This window comes from Leucopleurus acutus (assembly GCF_964270905.1).
Source record: "Leucopleurus acutus genome assembly, chromosome: 1".
In the NCBI taxonomy this organism is placed as follows: domain Eukaryota; kingdom Metazoa; phylum Chordata; class Mammalia; order Artiodactyla; family Delphinidae; genus Leucopleurus; species Leucopleurus acutus.
Genome location: NC_139142.1, coordinates 202066196 through 202089358, shown reverse-complemented (window position 1 = coordinate 202089358; position 23163 = coordinate 202066196). Strand labels below are relative to the sequence as shown.

Here is a 23163-nt window from a genome sequence, read left to right as displayed (position 1 = left end):
TTTTTCTTCCTTGTCATTCCCTAGCTGTGTGATTTGGAAAAGCTGCTTAATCTTCTGGGCTTTAGTGTCCTTACTTATGAAACCAGGATGCATCATAAATGTGGTTTTTATTCCAATGTTTAAATGGAGAAAATAGTGAGAGGTTATAAGGGGGAAATATAGCATACGTAGAATGATAAAAGTTAACATCTTCTACACAGGGGAAATAGAGTCAAGCTTGCCAGTGGTTGGGTTTTTCTTGCAACTGAGTAGGGCTCAGGTTAGTAACAGAAACCCTGGGTCAGTGTGTGGAGAAACCTGGTAACCAATCCAGCAGTTCGAAGCTGTATCGCTGTGGTTTTTCTCTTTAAGTAACCAAACCTTCCGGTTTTCTTTGGTGCCTGGTTTCTAACACTTGCTTTATTTATTGCATCATCAGCTGTGTGGTAGTGGTATCATTTTTACCAGTGAACTGGATTATCCCTCTGCAAATCTCCCTGGGGTTCTTGGAAAATTATCTGAAACTGATCACAGCCAGGGCATTTTGAAGGAAATACCCAACTAAGAAACCATCGACTGTTCTACAGAGTTTGCAGAGGTGTTAGGAAGATCTTGAGAATCTCTTTAGAAAGGTCAATTTAAAGGTCCATGTTTAGGTCTCAGAGATCTCCGTGGAATGCTCATTTTTTTAGAACACTGAAACACAGGAAGAAGCCAAATTTTAATGTGTTTGCGCCTTTAGCTCTGCGGCTCCTCAAGCAGGCTGCTCTTTTCCTATCCCAGCTGGGGATATCCCACAGACCAAGCAGGAGTGGGAGAAGGATCCGGGGAGAAGATGCGGCTGCATCCCAAGGATGGGAATCACACTCTTCCCAGATACCAGCCCCCTCCAGCTCAAGGCTGCTTTCTTCTGCTCTGCAGCCCCCGGCAGGCATTTCTGCCCAGAAAAAGGCATTCTTGTGGCTTGCTGGCAGCAACATTTCCAGATGTGTGGGCAATGCAGCCAGTGACAGATGGCCCAGAGAAGGGACACCGGCCTGCAGAGGAAAGAAACCTGGTACCGCCATCTCACTTCCCTCTTGCCCCTTCAAAGAAATTTTCTTTCTTCTTTCTTTCCTTTCCTTTTTTTTTTTTTTTTAAGAAAATAAGATATGAGTTAGCATTAAATGTGGCAAGAATAAAAATGAATATTTCTGTGCTGGTGACTCCGTGTCTGAGTTCATGGGTTTGTTGGCATCTAAGGTCATGGACCTCATCATTAAAGACAGGATCACAATGAAAACTCACCTATAAGTGAATCAGTAGAACTCTTTGTAATCTAAGTAAAAAAAAAAATAGCATAAGCATGGACTTCCCTGGTGGTGCAGTGGTTAAGAATCCGCCTGCCAGTGCAGGGGATACAGGTTCCATCCCCGGTCCGGGGAGATTCCACATGCCGCGGAGCAACTAATCCCGTGAGCCACAACTACCGAGCCTGTGTGCCACAACTACTGAAGCCCGCACGCCTAGAACCCGTGCTCCACAACAAGAGAAGCCACCTCAATGAGAAGCCCACGCACCACAACGAAGAGTAGTCCCCGCTCGCTGCAACTAGAGAAAGCCCATGCGCAGCAATGAAGACCCAACACAGAAAAAAAAAATAGTATAGGCAAATATAGCCATTATTATTATTACTATTAAGAGGAAGTAAAATAGGCCACCTCAAAATATACCAGTGTAGTGTATTGATTATTCTGAATTAAGTTCACTTGAAAAACAGCTGGTACAAGACACACTGACCCTCGTTTTTCCCCCTGGAGGCAGGAGATAAGTGTCCCATGTGAAGTTATCCTCCCTGTACCAGGAGGGTAGAAAGACATCCTTATCACCAGAGACAGGGAATTCAGGGCTGAGAAGGCTGTGGAGACAAATCTCACTTGCTCACTAACTTACGGCCCCAAGCCCACACTTCTTCGTGTGTGGATTCTTCACAAATTACTGTTTCTCTGTCTAAAAGGTATAAAAGCCGTTTGCTTGGGCTTCCCTGGTGGCGCAGCGGTTGAGAGTCCGTCTGCCGATGCAGGGGACGCGGGTTCGTGCCCCGGTCCGGGAGGATCCCACATGCCACGGAGCGGCTGGGCCCGTGAGCCATGGCCGCTGAGCCTGCGCGTCCGGAGCCTGTGCTTCGCAACGGGAGAGGCCACAGCAGTGAGAGGCCCGCGTACCGCAAAAAAAAAAAAAAAGCTGCTTGCTTTAGTCACTTCTTTGAGTCTCATATATTTATGGACTCCCTTCCATACAAAAATTCAGTTTGCTTTTCTTCTGTTCGGTGTGTCTTGTGTCAATTTAATGATTAGATCAGCCAAAGAACTTAGAAGGAAAGAGGAAAAGTTTTCCTCCCCTGCATTACGAATATGGCAAAAAGCATCTCCGTGGAGAAAAGTACATAATAACTCTAGCAATGACTAGATTAGATGAGGTGTTTTTTCATGGGCTAAACAACTTCTTCAGAAAAGTGTAGAATTCCATGGGATTCTACACACACACACACCCAGAGGCACACACAGAGCAGTGATTCTGAAGCTTGAGCATACCTAACACTAACAGCTCGTAAAAAAATGCAGATTCCTGAATCCCACCCCTGGATAGTCTGATTAAGTAAGTCTGGGGGTACAACCCAGAACTCTCTATTTTAGCAAGCTCACCAAATGCTTCGGATGCAAGAATCAGGTCCCTGGACCAACTTCAGAAATCCTAGCATCCCCAAAGAGAAAGAACACTTAGTGTGAAATATATGAAGGAAAACTGCAGGAACATCGGTATCACATTTCCAAAGCCTATGTTCACATTTGAAAACATTTGATTATAAGCATTTGTACAGGACTCTCAACCTAATGTTCCATCTTCATGTTCCCCAGACAGTAGCAACCACTTAAAAAAAAAGTCACAGGAGAAAGAGAAAAACTGTCAGTGCCGCTACTTTATATGAAGCATCTCGGGGGAATGAAGATACAAAACACTTTCCATTAAGGCAACTTTGTAGCTCAGAGCTCTGCTTAGTTCACTTAATAGAAGAGATTCTTGTGGTCCTAATAGAAATATTTCCCGTGATTTGAGGTTTGTACAAAAGCCCTCTATGTGTCTGGAGGTGCCTGAACTACTCTTTCCTTAAGGGTCTTCTGTTGTTGTTTGTAAAAAGTACTGTTAAAATATCATACTTCTTCTTGAGAAAGAAAGAGGTATTGACCAAGCGGGGACTGTTGGTTACCCTAATTACTATTCTACCTTTACTCACAGCCTTTTTTTTTTCTTTTACCTTGGGCAAATTATTTAATCTATGCTTCAGTTTCCTCACCCATAAAATGAGGATGATAATAGTTTATTTTATCAATTCTAAGATGAACATTTTCCCCATATTTTGATATTGCTGACATCAGAGTGCACCTCTCCATTGACGATTTTTTAAAAAGCATTGTGTCCTACATTAATTGGCAGATTTTTCTTAGAGGTGCATAAAATAATGGAGTGTCTTATAATGAGGATGTCTTAGGTTAGACGAAATATGATAATAATATGGATATCCTAAGGTTTTGCGAGGGTTAACTGAGTCAAAAAACAAAATGCTTAGAACTGTGACTCGCTAATAATGAATCACTTGATAAATATAATCTTAATATTCTCACCCATGGATGGATTATAAATTAACTAGTCCCTCCTTGGTGGCCCTTTGGATTGTCTCCACTATTCCTACCATTATGTTCTGCATCAAATATCTTTGTATGTGAACCTTTAAGTGCACCTCTAATTAGGACAGATTCCTAGAAATGGAATTACCGGGTCAGAAAGCAAGGACGTGTTGAAAGGACAGACTTAAAGTCAGTCAAACCTGGGTTAGGATCACCAAAGGATCTTAGTCATTTTATGTAATCTTTCTACATCTCAAGTTTTGCAGGTATCACATGGGGGTAATAATAAAATCCACGGGTGTTACAGAGAAAAACTACAGGCCCAGAATGGCATCACTTGGGCTAAAGCCCAAGATATCAAGCCTCGACTTAATACCTCACCTGTTTGCAGTTTCAACCTCCCCTGGAAATGTAATCTTAATCAACCAGTCTGGAATTTCCTGGTCAGCACCAGTGACATCCTCTATCACGGGGGCCCTGTCCATTCCCCCCGCGGCCCCCCAGAGGAAGAGGCCAGCTGTTTGATAAATAGCCAGCTGCTATTCCCTTCCCACCCTGCCCCCCCCAAAAAGTGTCCTGGCCTGAAAATAATCCTTTCCTTTCTTTTGTTAATAGCTCCCTTGTCCCGCCCGTCTCTCTATAATAACTCTCCATTTTGTAGAACCCCCTGGGGTGCCTTTTAGTTGCAAGGTTGGGTGCTGACCTGTTCAGGAACCGTTGAATGAAACTAATCAGAGCTTCAAATATACTCGGTGGAATTTTGTTTTTTTAACACAGGCATATTGTGAGGTTTAAATTAAACGAGGCAATTAGACAGCATACAATACTGGCCCAGAGTAAGTTAAAAATGAAGGTAAGCTATTTTGCTGGGACGTTGAGACCCCAACAGTAAGCAGGGCTTCACGTCAGCTTTGGAGGGGTCTGAGCTGCACTGCTTGAAATCACCAGTTTCCAACAGTGACCCCGTGTGGCCATAATAGAAACAGCATCCGCGGAAGGGAGGCCTGTGTCGTCAGAATTGATGAGATTCCCTCAGATCTTTCTCCCGGTGTCGGTTGACCAGACCGTCCGCTGGCAGAAGCCTGTGCCTGGGATTCTTGAACAACCTGAGATCGACAGACTCAGGGAAGGGATAAGGGGCTCCGCCGATCTGAATAGAACGGCCTGAGCGATTGCTTTAAAGGTTGACAGGGGATGACCTCCTAGATACCAATGAACTGGGGAAACAGTTTATCATCATTTCTGTGAAACTGCATGGGAACAGTTGATCTCCCTGCATAATATAACCACGAGACATACTTTGGCAGTCGTATTTGTCCATTATAAATCCCAACGAATTCTAAGAGTGAATTTTAGTGAGTGTTTGGGATGGGCAGCTGATACCCAGGCTCTAATTCACCAAAGGCCTCCTGGCTTGAACTTCTGGAGCAGGAGTTTATATAATGAGCACATTGAATATATTTAACAACTGGCTTGTCAGATGATCAATTTTCATATTTTCATCGATTGTATGTCACAGAACATCATGCCAACCTTGATTCCCTGGTTTCTACAACCTACTCATAATGATTAACTAAAAGAGAATATGATTTTAAAAGAAGCTTTTAGTTTCTTAAGTAGATAGCTTCTAGGGTTCCCTGGTGGCGCAGTGGTTAAGAATCCGCCTGCCAGTGCAAAGGACACAGGTTCGAGCCCTGGTCCGGGAAGATCCCACATGCCACAGAGCAAATAAGCCCGCGAGCCACAACTACTGAGCCTGAGCCCACGTGCCACAACTACTGAAGCCCGCACGCCTAGAGCCCGTGCTCCGCAACAAGAGAAGCCACCACAATGAGAAGCCTGCGCACCACGACGAAGAGTAGCCCCCACTCGCGGCAACTAGAGAAAGCCCACACACAGCAACAAAGACCCAAGGGAGCCAAAAATAAATAATTTAAAAAAAAATCACTCACCTTATGCCTATGTAAGGATATACTAGTATCTACATATAGTTTATGAATTCATAACGTAAACTTCTTCTTATTTTTCTTGATATTTCCAGGCTATGAGTTTCACCTGTAAGTTTTTTCAAATTGTCACAAATGTCCCGAAAACTTCCCGATACATTTATTGAAAAAAATTCACATGTTAAGTAGACTCAGGCAGTTCAAAGCCGTGTTGTTCAAGAGCTAAGTGTACTTTAAATCATTTCTAGATTACTTATAATACCTAATACACTGTAAATGCTATGTAAAGAGTTGCTTTCATGGGGAGAATTCAAGTTTGGCTTTTTAGAACTTTCTGGAATTTTATTTTTCAAATGTTTTCCATCTGTGATTGGTTGAACCTGCAGATGTGGAAACGGTGGATAGAGAGGGCTGACTAATTTAATTCTATAGTGAGGAAAAGTGTTATTTTTCTATTGCAGCGAAAATATAAATATTGTAGAGAATGCAAACTTTTCATGATTTTATAGATAAAAAACATAATTTCACAGAAATTGCAAGATTGTGATAGCTCATTCTTTTCAAAATCCCAGTGACTATAAGTTTGCTTTTCTTTGCTAGTAAAGCTTTCCCTGGCATCTCTGCTTGCTGAGCTGTTCTCAGTCGATATAGTCAGCTTTGAATGTGAAAATCCTTCTTGGTGACTTGAACAGGAAACCAGGATCTGAAAGGGCATTAGTAAGGTAGCCGGACAATTTATCATCCGAATGGGAACACTTTTGAGAGTGAAAGAGTGTGGAGTTAATAATTACATGGGCACAACCTGAATATATGGTTTCTGGAGCCTTATATCACACACGTTCACATTTTATCAAAGACTAGCTTACCGTGTAAAAAGTATTTTAGTGGCATATGAAATGTAGACACAATTTAAGAATTCGCTAATTCTTTTTCTATTGGCTTTCCAACCTGCATAGGATTCCTTTTTCTTTTTAATGATAAAAATAATACCTGTTTGTTTTTTTAAAAAATACCGAGATGCTAAAAGTCTCTCATTTCTATGCCCCTCAGCCCCTACTTTCTCATTTATTGTCTCACCGTTCTGAAAGATAGAAATCCAAAGTGAAGGTGTTAGCAGGGTTATGTTCCCTCTGAAACCTACAGAAGAATTCTTTCTTGTCTGTTCCCAGCTTATGTGGTTTGCTGGCCAACTTTGGTGTTCTTTGTTTTTTGGCTACATCCCTCCAATCTCTGCCTTGTTATCACCTGGTATTCTCCCCGTGTGTCTGACTTTACATGGCTGTCTTCTTATTTGGAGGTGATGAAGCGTTCTAAGCATAATTGTGATTATTGCCCATCTCTGTGAATATACTAAAAACCATTGAATGGTACACCTAAAGGGGTGAATTGTGTAGTATATGACTTAAATCTCAGTCAAACTGTTACAGAAAGTGTGAAAGAGGGAGCGAGGGGGAGAGGGAGGAAGGAAGGAAGGGGAGGAAAGGAGGGAAAGAAAAATACCCTGTATAAGGAAACCTAGGTTTAACCTCCATTTCCGCCCCTGCCTGGCTGTAGAGCTTTAGGAATGTTACTCAACGTCTCTATGCCTTAACCTCCCCATAAATAAATGGAGATAAGAGTTCCTACGTCACAGCCTTGTTGTAAGGATTAAAAAAGTCAACCCACGTAGAGCACTTAGAACAGTGTTTGGTAAAGAAAAAGTGTCGTTTATCATCTTCTAAGTATAGATTCGCAAGTCAGTGCTCCTTCCTCATGCCCTTGCTCTCTGGTTCTATTTTCATGACTCAGTTTGAAAAAGTAGGTGGCGTGCTCGTTCTCCTGGGAGCCTTCTTTTAGAGAACCGTGGGACGGGAAATCAGACACGTGCGAAAGCCTCATTCAAGCCGCAACTCGCTCTCTCGTATAAGCGAGCGTCCTTCGCCTAGTTTGACCCTCTAGGCTTCCCATCCTTCCCCACCTCCTCCGGGCGCATGCGCGGAAGCGGCGCCCTTTCGTCCGCGCTCTTGCACTTCTGACGATGGCGGCTCGTGGTTTGGGGCTGTTGACCAGTTTGCCCCTCCGTGCTCGGAGAAGTCAAGTCCAGCGTCCTCTCTGCAGGCTTCTCAGTTGCCCAGGAACGGTGGCCGCAGCCCTCGGGAGGGAAGAGCAGTCCTCGGGGAGCTCGGAGACAGGTATGGCGCCGGGGCTGGGGTCGCGGGCGGGCGCAGGGCCGGTGGAAGCGGCGGGGGGACCGCACGGCAGTGTCCCGGCCTCGCTCGGGGAACCTAGGGCTGCCGCCGTGCTTCCGGCGGCGTGGCGGCGGCGCGGTGTGGGACGTTCCTTCCTTCGGGGACTGCGTGCCCAGTGATGAAGTCGTTCAGAGCTCCGCAGCGCAGGCCAGGAGCAGAGTTTGCTAGTGTCTGACAGCTGGGCGAAACGCTGTTGCCAGTTACGGTAGTGATGCCGCAGTTGAGCCAGTCGCTTCTTCGTTCACGGATGTAACTGAGGTTGATGCTCGCAAGTTGCCGATGGAGGCCGAGCGGAGTGAAGCCTTGATGAATAACCAGGACCCCTGGTCCTCCAGTGGAGGCTCTGCCTCTGCAGTTACTGACGTTTGCTTTATTTTTCTGATTCTACCGAGAATCAGCTTGGTAACAGATTTGCCTGGGCTGGAACAGGCAGGCGTTCTAAGTTTATAGGCTGGTGTGTTGAGAAGCCCAGTCCCCCCTCTTGTGATCCAAGAGCTGCGTTTATGTTATTTACTATTCTTAAAACAATCTGGCAGGATTGTATCACGGTCTCCATTTTGGAGATGGAGACAGAGGCGCAGAGAGCCGAGGGACTTGCCGCTGAGTTAATTTAGACCTCGAGCCCCGCTGTTAAATAAAAGGTGTTGATTTCTACCATTTCTTGGAGCTGTAGTTTTAAGGTATGAGATTATTTGTGGGAACAGTTCTAAAGAAGGCTAAACAAGTACGGTATTTTCCCGTAAAGTAAATGATAGGGTTGCTGTCCTCATCAGACTGTATGAGAGACTCATATTGACAGAGCGTTGGAAATATCAATTACCATGACAGTTCATTGAAATGCTGATTGGACTGTATTTAGTAGAAGCTGTTTCTGTTAAAAACTCTTAAGTGACTGAAAATGTGAGTAAGGCTTTTGCCAAAGGAGCTATTGTGATTTAACATGTGTATAGTGGTTTAAATTTTAGAGTATTTTCATATGCTCTTTGAGATATAAAACTCTGTGAACTAGGTTTGGAAGGAATTGCTATTACTCCATTTTATCGATGTGGAAACAGGCTGGTGCAGCTGGCTGGTAAGTGGATCATGCTTAGCTGTTCAGTAGCAGAGGTGAGAATAAACCCTTCTGATTCCAAGGCTGCACCTAGTAGGGCTTTGTTGTTTTTCTCAGGAAGTGTGTTTCATCTTGTATCATTAGGATAACAGGACTGGCTAAATATCCGGGGACTCTTGTGAGGCACAACAAGTAACAAAATCCTCATTTGAATTTCTTTTCCATTTTTAAAGAGAAGAAGGTGATTATTATAACTCACTTAGAAGCATATACTTTTTTTTTACATCTTTATTGGAGTATAATTGCTTTACAATGGTGTTAGTTTCTCCTTTATAACAAAGTGAATCAGTCATACATATACATATGTTCCCATATCTCTTCCATCTGGGTCTCCCTCCCTCCCACCCTCCCTATCCCACCCTCTAGGTGGTCACAAAGCACCGAGCTGATCTCCCTGTGCTATGCGGCTGCTTCCCACTAGCTATCTACCTTACGTTTGGTAGTGTATATATGTCCATGCCACTCTCTCACTTTGTCACAGCTTACCCTTCCCCCTCCCTATATCCTCAAGTCCATGCTCTAGTAGGTCTGTGTCTTTATTCCTGTCTTACCCCTAGGTTAGAAGCATATACTTTTATAATTAGAAGGAAATTGAGAAATCTCCAGTTCAGTTTTTCACTCAGTGTGAGAACTCGTTGCCAGAAGTTTGGCCTGGCCAGTAAATAGGAAGGAAGTGCTCTTGCCCCCTCGGGTTTGGATTTGATATCTATATGTGTCTTCTCCCTTTCCTAACCCCGGAAGCTAAGACATTCCCTTGGCTCATTTTGAGCCTTCATCAGATCAAACTTTTGGTCTTCTTTTGTCCATCTACTGCTGGCTGAATCCCCCCCCATTATGTGCTTGTGTCTTTATGTTGTTTTTAATTCTAAACGCAGGACAGTGTGTTTTGTGCTTATGGTTTTCAGATTCTGTTATCAAGACCGTTGCAAATTTGAGTCTGTCTTAAAATACTAACACTCATTAGTTTTTCCTCCCAACTTTGTGTTGTTTGTAGATTTGACAAGCCTTTTACAAGGTCATGTACTTATGCTACCTGAACTTTTTGTCCCCCTCATGACTTTGTCCCGTCTACTCCGTCGTGCCTACTGCTGTTCAAGGTTAGAGCCGTCAGTCTTGTTCAAGCCTGTCGCCCCATCTGTCATCACACTTTTCTGTCTCCCTCTCGCACGCGGTCCTGCTCTTCCCCAGTAATCCAGCTGCAGGGATACCTGCATAATAGTGCAAAACATTGTATACCAGTGATATTGCAGTATTGTTTGTGATAGTGAAAAAGGTAAACCATCTCCGTATTTATCAGAAGATTGATTAAATTACCATAAACACCTAAGAATGTTTATGCAGTTATTTTAAAAATGAGGTAAATATATATCTACTGACACAAAAAGATATCAACTATGTATTAAATATTTAAAAGCATGTTACAGAAGAGAATGTATAGTACATTTTCAGTAATTGTGTGAAAAATGTTTATCTCCGGAGAGATACAAATGTATATGTTTATGTCACACCTAGTAAGTGGGTATTGGAGGGAACAAGGGGAGGATTTATACTTTTACTCTCTGAAAGTTTACAGCTTGACTTGACTTTTACAGTAAGCAGTTGGACGTCAGTGTAGACTCGGTAAATATCAGAGACAAGAAGATAGAGGTGGTAATTCCAGCTGGAAAAGCGGGTGAGGAAAGCCTGGACCATAAGAAAAAGAAGGACCAGTTGGAAGGGCTGTCAGTAGACTGAGGTCCAAGTGAGTGAGAGTAGTCCCTGCCCTCAGCGTGGAAGACAGACATTCTTCCGTGCTGTTACGTAAACACAGCACCGTGACTTACCTTCTTCCATAGATGTTGAAGTGAGGTAGTGCAGAGGTGGAAGCAATTCTGCCTTGCAGAGTCAGCTCTTCACGGAGCTGAGCACAGTTTGGAGGATGAATGGGAGTTTGCAGGGCAGAAAATGAGAAGGTGGGCATTCCAGCCAGAGAGGAGAAGACTGAAGAGTTCAAGTGTGTGTGGTGGTGCCCTGTGAAGGGCAGCGTGTGTGAGCATCGTGGAGGAGGTGGGGCTGAGGTTGACATGGCTGAGGAGGGGCTGAGATGCCGGCAGCTTCATAGCCGGGCTGTGGGGCTCAGACCTCATCACGGATGCGGCAGGGAAGTCAGAGAAGACTCTCTGAAAACGATTTCCTTAGAGAGCTGACTTTGGCAGCAGTGTGGAGAGTGGCTTGAGAAGGACAAGACTGGAGCGAATGAGACCAGTTCAGCAATCAGGCTGCTGTGTTCCAGGCCTGAGATGAGAGATCGATGCGGAAGAATTGGCATCCGGAGTAGAGGAGAGGACGCGTATTTAAGAGGTGCACGTTTAGCATCTCTACAGTGAGTGTAGGGAAGACGCGCAGTATGTTTGATCAGTTGTTAGAAATGTGGAGTAGGGCAGGGCCAAGAGTGCTCTGCGGAGACCTGCCTCCAGGTGGATGCAGCCCAGCAGGCTGGAGGGTCCCACCGGCGCGTACTGCCTGCCTTCCTCTGTCTTGGCCATGAGGATGTCTTGGGGTTTGCTGAAATGAAGGTTCAGTGTGTGTGCGGTATTTCCTGTATCCGTCAGTTTTGTGACCTTTTGAAAGAAGATGAAGCTGAAAGCTTTTGCTGATTTCTGTGCATCAGTTACATTTAACCTCTTTGGAATTAGAACTTGAATGATTTTCATTTTCCTTGTGTTTAGTTCACTTGTTGATCTTCCCTTTGTGGTCAGTGGATTGTTTACGTCTTGCCTGTCACAGCTCTTGCCTGCATTTCCTGTGATCGTAAACTCCCTAACCCCGGATGGTTTTTAATGGGAAAAAAAAACCCGTCTATTTCTTTAGTACAAAGTATCATGAGCTCTTTATGGGCAGCAGCTAGGGTTCGGGCTCGCAGATTTCCTTGTGATGCAGAGCACATGATAGTGGGTAACTCATTGTTAACTGTTTGAGCCAGATCAAGACCCTTTACAGAGGAAAACTAATAACTTATTTTATTTTTTAAGTATTAATTAATTAATTAATTTTGGCTGCGCCGGGTCTTAGTTACAGTGTGGGGATCTTCATTGCGGTGTGTGGGATCTTTTAGTTGCAGCGTGCAGACTTCTTAGCTGCGGCGTGTGGGATCTGGTTCCCCAGTGAGGGATCGAACCCGGACCCCCTGCATGGCGAGGGCAGAGTCTCACCCACTGGACCGCCAGGGAAGTCCCAAAAACTAATAACTTACTTTAATACGTTAAACTTCTAAACTCATTGTCTCGTTGCGCTCAGGCTTGTAATCATTTTTTTTCAGGTTTTGGAATGTTACAGCTTATACAGACTTTGTATGTGTGTATTTGTGGAAGTGGTTTTACTTTTAAAATCTTGTGGAGTGCTCCCTTTTTAGCGCTCTGCATTGAGTATAGTCAGTCAAAACAGAGTGGACAATTTAATGGTAATCACAAGAGAATGGTAATAGGAAGACTGGGAATAGTATAGCTTCCCCCTTATCAAGGAGAAGAAAGCAGACGGAATGAGGATGAAGTTGGTGTGGTCAGGTGTAAAATCTTTGTATACCACACCAAGAGATGCTTTGAATTTTACGTGTGTGTGTTGGGAATGTCTTGTCTCATTCACAGGCTCTGAAGACAGGACTCCAAAAAAGAGATTCTCTGAGGTGCAAAAAGAGAGACGAGAACAGGCCCAGCGGACTGTGTTAATCCACTGCCCAAACAAAATCAGCGAGAAGAAGTTTCTCAAGTACTTATCCCAACATGGATCTATTAACAACCACTTCTTCTATGAAAGCTTTGTAAGTATTTGAAAAACAATCTAACTTAACATTCATACTTTTTTTAAAGTTATTTTTTGCTCTGTTGCCTCTGCAATATGGTAACGTTAGATTCTTTTTTGATATCCTGCATCTATCTTTGTCTAAATTTCTTCAATGAGATTTTTTTTGATATGAGAATAGAAATCCTTATAGGAGTATCACAGAATTATAAGCATAATTATACCTGAATCATTTCATAATTTGAATACTTTAAATCGTTCCATTACCTTAGGTGTAGAAGCCAGTGGGAGAGCTTTGTTTTGCCTTTTAATTTTCTATTTCAGCATTATTTTCAGCTTCTCTTAACTAATACCACTTTATAATGTTCCTTTTCTTAATCTGCTTTTAATGGTTAAAACCATTGCTTGTGTTAGAAGTGTATCATTGTAAATTTTAAAAATTAGTATTTTGCCTGTTATGATAATTGCTTTGAAATATGAACTAAATACTATGTTAAAAATAGAATTTTGAAATGTGTTCTGTTCTTCTTGTGTTTTTGGTATAGGGTCTTTATGCTGTTGTAGAATTCAGTCAGAAGGAAAGCGTAGCTTCACTGCAGAATGTAACTCGTACTCCAAGCCTGGGCACAGAGGCTGCAATTCCATTCAGATCACGTTACTTCAATTTAAAGTTGAAGACTCCATTAAACCAGACTTCTGAGCCGTCAAGTATTCGATGTAGGAATCAGTCTTCTCCTTCAAGCAAGAAGCTTTTTGAATTACTTTGTTGTGCAGAAAGTGTAAGTTTATAGGTATCCTTCCCCGACTTGATATGTGTGTGTGTTTGACTTGTTTTGTATATTGTAAGTTTTTATTATTAGATACTCATACTAAGTGAAAAGTACAAGTAATCCTTCCCTACTCCCTGCCACCATATCCCATTTGTAATCCTCAGAAGGAACCACCTTCTTCCAAAGTTTTGGGCCTTTGGATTATTCTGGCTTTCTTTCTCTTGTCAACATGGCATATAATTGTACATGGCATTCTTTTATAAATTTTACAATACCTTATTTCCGGTTCTATCTCTTTTTTCTGCTCTAGCAGTGTTTATAGTAGTTTTGGTTCTTCTTACTCAGACTCGTCAAAGGTTTAGCTAGTCCTTTCCAAGAATATGTTCATGGTTTTAGTTATCAAAATACTATTTTGGGGGTTGATTTTCTAATTTTTAAAGAAAAAACCTTTTGTATTTCCTCTGCTTTCTGTTATTTATTTTTCTTGAGTTAAGTGTTTAGTTCAGTTATTTTCAATATGATTTTCAAATGTGGGCATTTAAGGCTGTGGTTTTCATTTTAAATATTCAGCTCCAGCATGCGCCTTCACAGTGTGTGATCGTTCTATCACCAGCCTTCTAGGGAACACACAGGCCTGCTGTTCGGAGGAACTGGGGGACCTTGGGCCTGCATTCCTCGGAGCCTTGCTTATTTCTGGTGTTACTTGCCTTTAACATTGGTTCTTCTCTCCCCCCAACTTCATTTAAATGTCCAGCTTTGTGGTTGCTTTGACCTCCTCTACTGGGGCATTTTACTGTTTGCATGAAATTTCTAAAACAATACTTTATACTCATGGCCTAAGAAAAACAGTAGTTTTAATTCTAGGCAACTTTTGTTTTTTGCTGGTGTCCTCATTCCTTAGTGCTTTTTAAAGAGCATTTGTAAAATCCACTTTTAAGGCTACATGTAAAAAGATTGCGCACTTTTAAGGTAGGTCTCCTGAGCCATCAAATTTCTGGAAGTAAAATGACAATTATTTCACGTGACCTTAACATTTTCCATATTCTCTTGTTTTTGTTCTGGCCAGCTAGGTCGATGATCAGCTGAACACTCTCCTGAGGGAATTCCAGCTCACAGAGGAGAACACCAAGCTCCGATATCTCACCTGCTCTCTTATTGAAGATGTAGCCGCTGCATATTTTCCGGACTGCACCGTCAGACCCTTTGGCTCTTCAGTGAACAGTTTTGGAAAATTAGGATGTGATTTGGACATGTTTTTGGATCTAGATGAAATTGAAAAATCTAGTACTCACAAGGTAATTCCATTTCTTTAAATCACAACGTTGTCAGAAAAAATAAAGGAAATCTTTGGATTTAATAAAATTACAACTTGATTTCTAAGCTTAAGAAGCAATATGGTTAAAGAATAGCGTCTGTTTGATACTGATTCTTTGGAATTGTAAAGTCTTTCTTTGTATTGGTCTAATGTTATCATTTTTCTGTGAATATCTTAAACATGTAATAAAATGGTTGTTCTTTTTGAGGGTTGAGAATTTTGGGGGGTAGGCCAGGGTTCCTTACTGTGTTATTCAGATTATGTGTGTATTAACTAATTTTTTCATCTGCGTGATCTAGTTAGTGAAATGCTTTTTACATCTCATGATTTTTGTTTCTGTTCATTTCTCAGAATTCTTTTGATATTTGTTTTATTCAAAGACTATGTTAGCTACATATAGGTATATGATTATTATACCTTTTTATTGGGTTGTTCATTTATCAGTAAATTTTGTCCATCATCTCTAAATGCCTTTTCTTTCAATTCTTTTTTGTTGGTTAAGATGGCTGCTCGTTACTTGTCTCACGCACCTTCTCCTCCTGCATCAGCATTTCCAGCCTTTACATGTGTTGTTACGTTTTGGGTATAAATAGCAGATACTGAATTCTATGCTTTTACTCCAATCTGGGAGTCTTTTTATTTATTATGACTGGTAATTTTTGGATTTATTTCTACGGTCTTATTTTTTATTTCCTATTTTCTATGCTTTTTCTTTGCTTTTCATTCCTTTCCTTTCCTCCTCCTGTTGGATTCTTTCTTTAGTCTGCCCTTTCCTCCCTTCCTGTTACAGTTTAGAAATTGTATATCCCATTTATGTTCTTATTAACATGCGTGTCTGACAGAGTAAACTTAATCAGTGTGTCTGTCATCATCCCAAACAATATGAGGTGCTTTAATTTCATTACAACTTTGATTTGAAAAGGCTTCTGTGTTTTTGTAAAATCTTAGCTTTTTAGGACTGTTCTTTCTTACGTATTTCAAACTAGTAATCATCTCTGTGTAGATGTCCAGTTGAAACTTCAAACTTGACATTTTGAAAACAAAACTTTATCTTCATCTCCTTGTAAATATTCTTTGTAAGTTTTTATAAAAGTTCTTAGGTATGTGTCGCATGTTAATCAGTGGCATTTTAGCTTTCCTGACATTTGCTGTCGTCTAAGCGAAGATATCTAAGCTAATCTTTCAGGTCTACCTCTTCATTTACATACTCAAAGCTATAGTGACAAGGTCCCTTATAAATTCTCACTTAGATGGTTGTAGCAACATCCTGCTTTCCACGTGCTTCTCGTGTCATGCCTTGGTATTCCAGCCCTCAGTCTCTGCTGGAGTTACCTTAAAACACAGATTGGATCATCCACAAGCTTAGAACAGTTCTTGGTTTTAACACAGAATTGAAATGATCTGTCTCATAATTGATTTTAGTAATCGTTTGTCTTTCTCTATCTTCACACACCCAGTTTTCCAATCACATCATTTAATTACCAGTTGTGGGGCACTTTTAGGATATGAATGGCCACTGAACCGTCGTTCTGTGTCTTCACTGAGGAGTGCGCTTCCCTTCCACTCCTGGCTACCATTCCTACACGGGTTTCAAGGCCTCGTTCTGACTCCACTGTCTTAAACCATACTTGATTGTTTCCTCTGCTCCAGTCAAAATTAATCACTCCGTTTTTGTAGTGTAGCTCATACTTCTGTCTCCAGATTCCTTCTGTGTTACGTTTAGTTCGTGGTTGATCTGTGTCTCTCACTGTATCCTAATCGTGGGCAGGGCAGGATCCACGTCTGTTCATTTTCTCATCCCACACAGTGCCCGCCATACTTTATCTGCTCAACATGTAATTACATAGTTGAAACTGGCCAAGAAATACGAAACACATGAAAGTGAAACGGGTCAGTCTGATTAAGACTAACATGTACTTGAAATTGTATTAAATTCCTGGCAGGGACACTTAAATTATTTTAGGCTATTTTTATATTAAATAAAAGACCTTGCCAAATAATTAAAGTGCATTATAATGTGTTGTAATGGTGAAAGCTTGGGCTCGGGAGGGCAGAATAGTAGTTCTTTTACTTACCAGCTGTATGACCCTGGGGAAGTTATTTACCTTCTCTGTGCCTCGATTTTCCTAGCCATAAAATTGGCATAGTGCTATAATGCCAGCTCATGGGGTGTTTGAGAGGATTGCTAGACAGTGAGAAATACATTTTTTTTCTGTTGGAAGCAGAGGAAGGAGTTGGAAACTTAGTTGGATCTTAGATTTCTGAAATAGAGAGCTGTTAGGAAAAGATATTTTAAAAGACGGTGCTCCAGTCTCACTAAACAATTTAACATTATTTCGTATGTAGGTTTAACTTCTGCAGTGTTGTTATAAACATATACTCTGAAATATATGCTGGTTTAAGATGATAATAGCTTTGCTAATAGAAACATTTTAAAAATGAAACATGAAAAACAGGAGCACTTTTATTTTTTTTATTTTTAAATAAATAAGAATAGATTTTAAAAAACCAGCACTTTTAAACTCATCCTCCATAAAGCAGCTTCCTGACCACTGTATGCAGTTGTGAGCCTCTCCCTCTTACCTCTTGGTGCTCCGTGTGTCCCAGCACTCCCCCTTGGTGTGTGCTTCCCTGGGCTTGTTTTATTCTTCAGCCTGAGTTGAGGGCAGTTAGGAAGAGATTATAATATAATCTATACAGCTTTTAACGTGATTTTTTCCCCCCACTTAATAGTGTCTCAGCATCTCAGTCTACTGCATCCTTTTCAATGGATGCAGAATGTTCTGTTGAACGAATGTACCATAATTTACTTAACCAGTGCTTTATTTGTTAGACAGGGGACGGTATCTTTTTTCCCCACTTTATTGCCAACTGTATTAGGTAATATTCTTAGGTTGTGCATAACAAAAACCAACCCAAAGCAGCTTAAACAAGCAAACAAAAGAAGTAGAGGAAGCATCCCAGAACCCGGGGTCAGGAATGTGGGTGAGTCTTAGGAAAGGACAGCACTAGGAAGTATAACCAATCAAGAGTCCACGAAGGGTTCTGCTTCTTCTCCACATATTTGATTTACTTAATATCTTCCTTCCCTTCACTCCCCTCTCCCCACCCGCTTCGATTTTCTTTACATTTTCATCCTCATAGTGTAGACTGTGCCTGCCCCAAAGCTTCTGAGTTATATTTCAACCACGTGGTTGCCTCGTAACCTCAGCTGCAGTTCCTGGTGGAGACGGCTGGCTGGATGAGGGGTGCCCCTACAGTGCTCACATCAGCCGCCCTGCCTGGTCCACATGTGTTGTCAGGGCCATGGTCCTTTCAGGGGGACTGAGTTCTCAAAGAGGGGTAGGAGGCTTTACTAAGCTAGACAGAGCTCTTAAAAAGTGTCTGCCACACAAATAATGCTGCAATGAGGGGACAGCCTTGCAAATCAGCTCATCTGTATGAGCATTCCTTTGGGGTGATTTCCTAGGATTTGAATAGCTAATCAAAAGCTTATTGATATGTATTTAAAATTTTGCTATTTCAATACTAAAGTTGTCCCAAAAGTATGTCCCGGTTTACACTCCCACTGACAGGATGTATGTGTTTCCCCTCACCCACCAACACTGGTCCTGTCACCCTTTTTGTCTTTGCCAGACTGATAAATGAAAAATCTCATTGTTATTTTAATTTCTTCTTAGTTTCTGGACAACAAGAACATCTCTTTCTATGTTTCTTGCTCATTTTTATTTCTTCTGTTAGTTTCTTATTCAAGTGTTTTTGTCCATTTTTAGAATTGGGTGGGCTTTCCTCCCTTCCATTTGTACAAGCCCTTCATAAATTAGGAAAGTTCGCCCTTTATATGATATGCATTATTGTCTTCATTTGTCTTTTATCTAGTAATGAATATATGCTTGGCCTGAAGATGGTTTTAATTTTTATTCATCCGTATTCTTTTGTGTGTTCTGGAATTTCATGTCATGCTTAGAGAATCCTTCACTCCAGGATTGTAGAAACTTTCACCCATTGTGTTCTGGTACTTTATTGATTGAAACCTTTTATGTTTAAGTCTTTGGTCTGTGTTGAATTTACTTCGGTTTTGGACTAGTCTAGTGTATTTTTTTAATGGCCACTTGGCTCATTGTTTCAATAGCAATTTTCCTGCAGTAATTTGCAGAGTTCATTTTATTAACTATTAAATTTCTGTAGTTAGGTCTGTTTGTACTGTTTTCTTCTGTTGATCTACTGTCCTCGTGCATATATTTCCTGTTATAACTACTGTGGGTTTACAGATCTTATTAAAATGGAAAGGCTAACTTGGAAAGGGCACATGTATGTTCACAGAATTTATAGAATCTATGGTTCTACTATAGTATTACTTTATGATATATACTGTGGTATGTAAGTTAATTATAAAAAGCCAATGATTTTTCAGGTTAGTATTTTTACTCTAGAGAAACAAAAGAAAACTGAAGATATTTTGAAAGTATTTTTATTGAAGTATAGTTGGTTTACAATGTTGTGTTGATTTCTGGTGTCCAGCAAAGTGATTCAGCTATACATACATATATTCTTTTTCATATTCTTTTCCATTATGGTTTATCACAGGATATTTAATATAGTTCCCTGTGCTATACAGTAGGACCTTGTTTATTTTATGTATAGTATCAATAGTTTGTATCTGCTAATCCTAAACTCCTAATTTATCCCTCCCCCACCCCCTTGGGTAACCACAAGTTGGTCTTCTATGTCTTCTGAGTCTGTTTCTGTTTTATAAATAAGTTCATTTGTATCATATGTTAGATTCCACACACAAAAGGTATCACATATTTGTCTTTCTCTTTCTGACTTCACTTAGTATGATAATCTCTGGGTCCATCCGTGTTGCTGCAGATAGCATTATTTTGTCCTTTTTAATGGCTGAGTAGTATTCCATTGTGTGTGTGGGGGGTGTGTGTGTCACATTGTCTTTATCCATTCATCTGTCAATGGACACTTAGGTTGCTTTCATGTCCTGGCTATTGCAAATAGAGCTGCAATGAACATTGTGGTACATGACTCTTTGAATTATGGTTTTCTCAGGGTGTATGCCCAGTAGTGGGATTGCTGGGTTGTATAGTAGTTCTATTTTTAGTTTTTTAAGGAACCTCCATACTGTTCTCCATAGTGGCTGTATCAATTTCCATTCCCACCAACAGAGTAGGAAGGTTCCCTTTTCTCCACACCCTCTCCAGCATTTATTATTTGTCGACTTTTTAATGATGGCCATTCTGATGGGTGTGAGGTGACACCTCAGTGTAGTTTTGATTTGCATCTCTCTAATGATTAGTGATGTTGAGCATCTTTCATGTGCCTGTTGGCCGTCTGTATGTCTTTGGAGAAATGTCTGTTTAGGTCTTCTGCCCATTTTTGGATTGGGCTGTTTGCTTTTTCGTTACTGAGTTATATGAACTGTTTGTATAGATTGGAAATTAAGCCCTTGTCGGTCGCGTCGTTTGCAATGTTCCCTCCTCGTCTGTAGGTTGTCTGTTTTGAGAGCTGAAGAGTTTTGGTCTGCTTTTGGCTGTGATTGCATGAAGAATTTTTTGTGTATGTGTTTGTGTGGTTATTGATTTTCGTTGTTCGTTTTGAGTTTTGTTGGTGTGTGTGTGTGTGTGTGTGTGTTGGCCAAAAATGACTTAGAGCATCCTTTTAGAAAAGTTTTTTTAAGAAATTCCTTTTTATGGAAAGCTCCTGTTTACAAATGTTTTTATTATTCAGGCCTCAGGAAATTTTCTGATGGAATTTCAAGTGAAAAATGTTCCTTCGGAAAGAATTGCAACACAGAAGATCCTGTCTGTGGTAGGAGAATGCCTTGACCACTTTGGCCCGGGCTGTGTGGGAGTGCAGAAAATACTAAACGCTCGGTGCCCCCTTGTCCGGTTCTCACACCAGGCCTCTGGATTTCAGTGTGATTTGACTACTAACAATAGGTATGGTCTCTTATTTATTATCTTAAATGTGAATGTTATAAGGTATTAGGATAGTTTTTCTGGTACAGAAACAATGGCTTTCGACTCTTTGATATGCTTTAATAATAATTTTTTAAAAATTTGAACACTTGAATTGAAAAGTAGGGTCTTCAATTATTAAAATGTTAACATGCCTAACTAACATCCTCTGAGAAGACCTGTGTTTCATTGTTCTTACTTACGTAGCCTGATAACCACTCAGAAATCCCGACGCGTAGAGCCTTCTGGCGCACTCGGAAAATAAAGCGGCACCTTGGGTTTATGCTCTCAGCTGCTTCCAGACGCAGTGGACCGTGTGTCCAAACAGAGGTAGCATTTGCTTAAGTCAGACGGTGGTCTGAGCAGCCTAATGAGACTGCGTAGTTTTTCTTCAGCATGTTTTCATTTTATTTTCAACCTGTTTGCTTTAAAACACGTAGGATGAGAATGACAAGTTCTTTTATACTCTGACGACTTTTCTTTGGTTCTCAGTAGGGAAGACTTCTCAGCTGAGGAGTTTGTTTCTTTACACTCTAGTATGCTCATTACGTGTGTTTGGTTTCACTGTACTATCTGCTAGGTACATAATCAGAAGTACAAATAGATTCAGAAAATCCAATCTAGAGCAGTTTTGATTAAACTCAAGTGTTCACTAACAAGTCAGTGCTAAGTACTTTTGAATAATAAAAATATATACTGTATTTCTATCATTACTATATTTTCTTTATAGTATATAAATAGAATAAAATAATTTTTTTTTAGAGGTGAAAGATTACATCATTAATTTTTTTTTTTTACCAAGAAACACCTTTATATAAATCCATACAATCAGAATAGTTTTTAAACTACTGAAATTTTTTTTTCACACATACACGCTATATTTTATTTTTACAAGAGATAGACTGACACCAAGCATTGTAAATGGATGACCACAACGAAAGCAACAATGACTGCAATTACCAAACATGAAACCCACTCACACTATGTCATAATAGTGACATTCAGTCCAGGAATCGTCCACTGTAACAGCTCCTTTACTTTGCAGTGAAAATTGATTTGTATATATTTTGCTTCTGAGTCCTTGTGGGATTTTTTTTTTTATTCAAATAGAAAGTCACAAAAATTATAATCATCCTCATCAGTTCACTCAGTCCCATGTAATTAATTTTTTTTTCATCTTGATCTTTTGTTAGCACTTTTATGAATTCATCAGTTTTCCATAAGAGTTCTGAAAATGCTTATTCATTCAGTTCAGCAGTATAGTCAGTTACCAGAAACCTGTACTTGTCAGAGTCTTCCATGAATTCCTTGAAGATGAAACCCTTTTATAGGAACATTTTTGCAAGAGCATCAGAGTACACCCAGAACTGTCTGTAAATGACAAAAGACTTAAAAATGACCACAGTTAAAGATTTGATAAAAGTTTATAATAATGCAGTTGACAAGGAAATTTAGTTATTTCTGAGATATACATTTTAAAGTAATAACTAGAATTATGACTTATAACATTATACCAGGACATATAAGATTTTTAGAAATTTCATGTAACGTCTGAAACATTTATATTAACATATTTCCATACAAATAACCCAAAGAAAGTTTAGTATTAGTTGTTTTCCTGTTTGTTTGTTTTTTTATACAGCAGGTTCTTATTAGTCATCAGTTTTATACACATCAGTGTATACATGTCAATCCCAATCGCACAATTCATCCCCCCGCCCCCACGGTTTTCCCCCCTTGGTGTCCATATGTTTGTTCTCTACATCTGTGTCTCTAAAAGGACATTTATCTTTGTAACAGTGTTATTTTCATGGTCTTGTTGGTACAGTTTTAAAAATTTTGTTTTAATATGCTTCAGGTTTTTATACTCTCATTGTTTTTTTATATCAGATACCTTGCACTATTTGATATTTATTTTTCAGCTTAATTTACCTTCATTTACATGGATAAAACATGTAATCACCATGAATTTCTAATTTGACATTTCTGCTCTTTTCCTTAAACTCAGGAGGTAAATGCCATCCATGGTGGTATTTAGTAGACAGTTTGGAGCTGATACTGTGAAATGATGCTGTGCCCTCTCTCAGCTCTTTGAGTAATTAAAAAACATGTCTTGATCAGTAGGAGGTTAATTTTAAAATAATTCTTATAATTCTTTGCACTGTAACATTATGACTAGAAAACTTATTGAAAACAGGCTCTGAAGATTGATTTCTTAATAGACATTTTATCTTCATGGATTGTGGTTTTTATAAATATTAAGCTTAAGTAATTTGGGCTGAATTTTAAGACATTTATACTTTCTTGATAAAATAAGTAGAATGTTTTCCTTGTCTGTCAAAGGACTAGATAACCCCCCTTTCCCATTCTAAAGTGTCCTGATTTAGATGATAAAGTATAAGG

At 40.3% G+C, this 23163-nt stretch overlaps 1 protein-coding gene across 1 annotated transcript in view; it reads left to right on the top strand.

Moving 5' to 3' along the window:
• Nucleotides 1-7607: 7607 nt before the first annotated feature.
• Nucleotides 7608-23163, top strand: part of MTPAP (mitochondrial poly(A) polymerase) — a gene marked incomplete at its 5' end in the record, with an annotated part of 28644 nt that continues 13088 nt past the window's right edge. Inside the window, 5 exons of the mRNA XM_082833959.1 lie at nucleotides 7608-7761; nucleotides 12553-12725; nucleotides 13252-13485; nucleotides 14547-14771; nucleotides 20531-20742. Coding sequence (XP_082690085.1) covers nucleotides 7608-7761; nucleotides 12553-12725; nucleotides 13252-13485; nucleotides 14547-14771; nucleotides 20531-20742 — 998 coding nt within the window. The remainder of the gene's footprint in view (nucleotides 7762-12552; nucleotides 12726-13251; nucleotides 13486-14546; nucleotides 14772-20530; nucleotides 20743-23163) is intronic.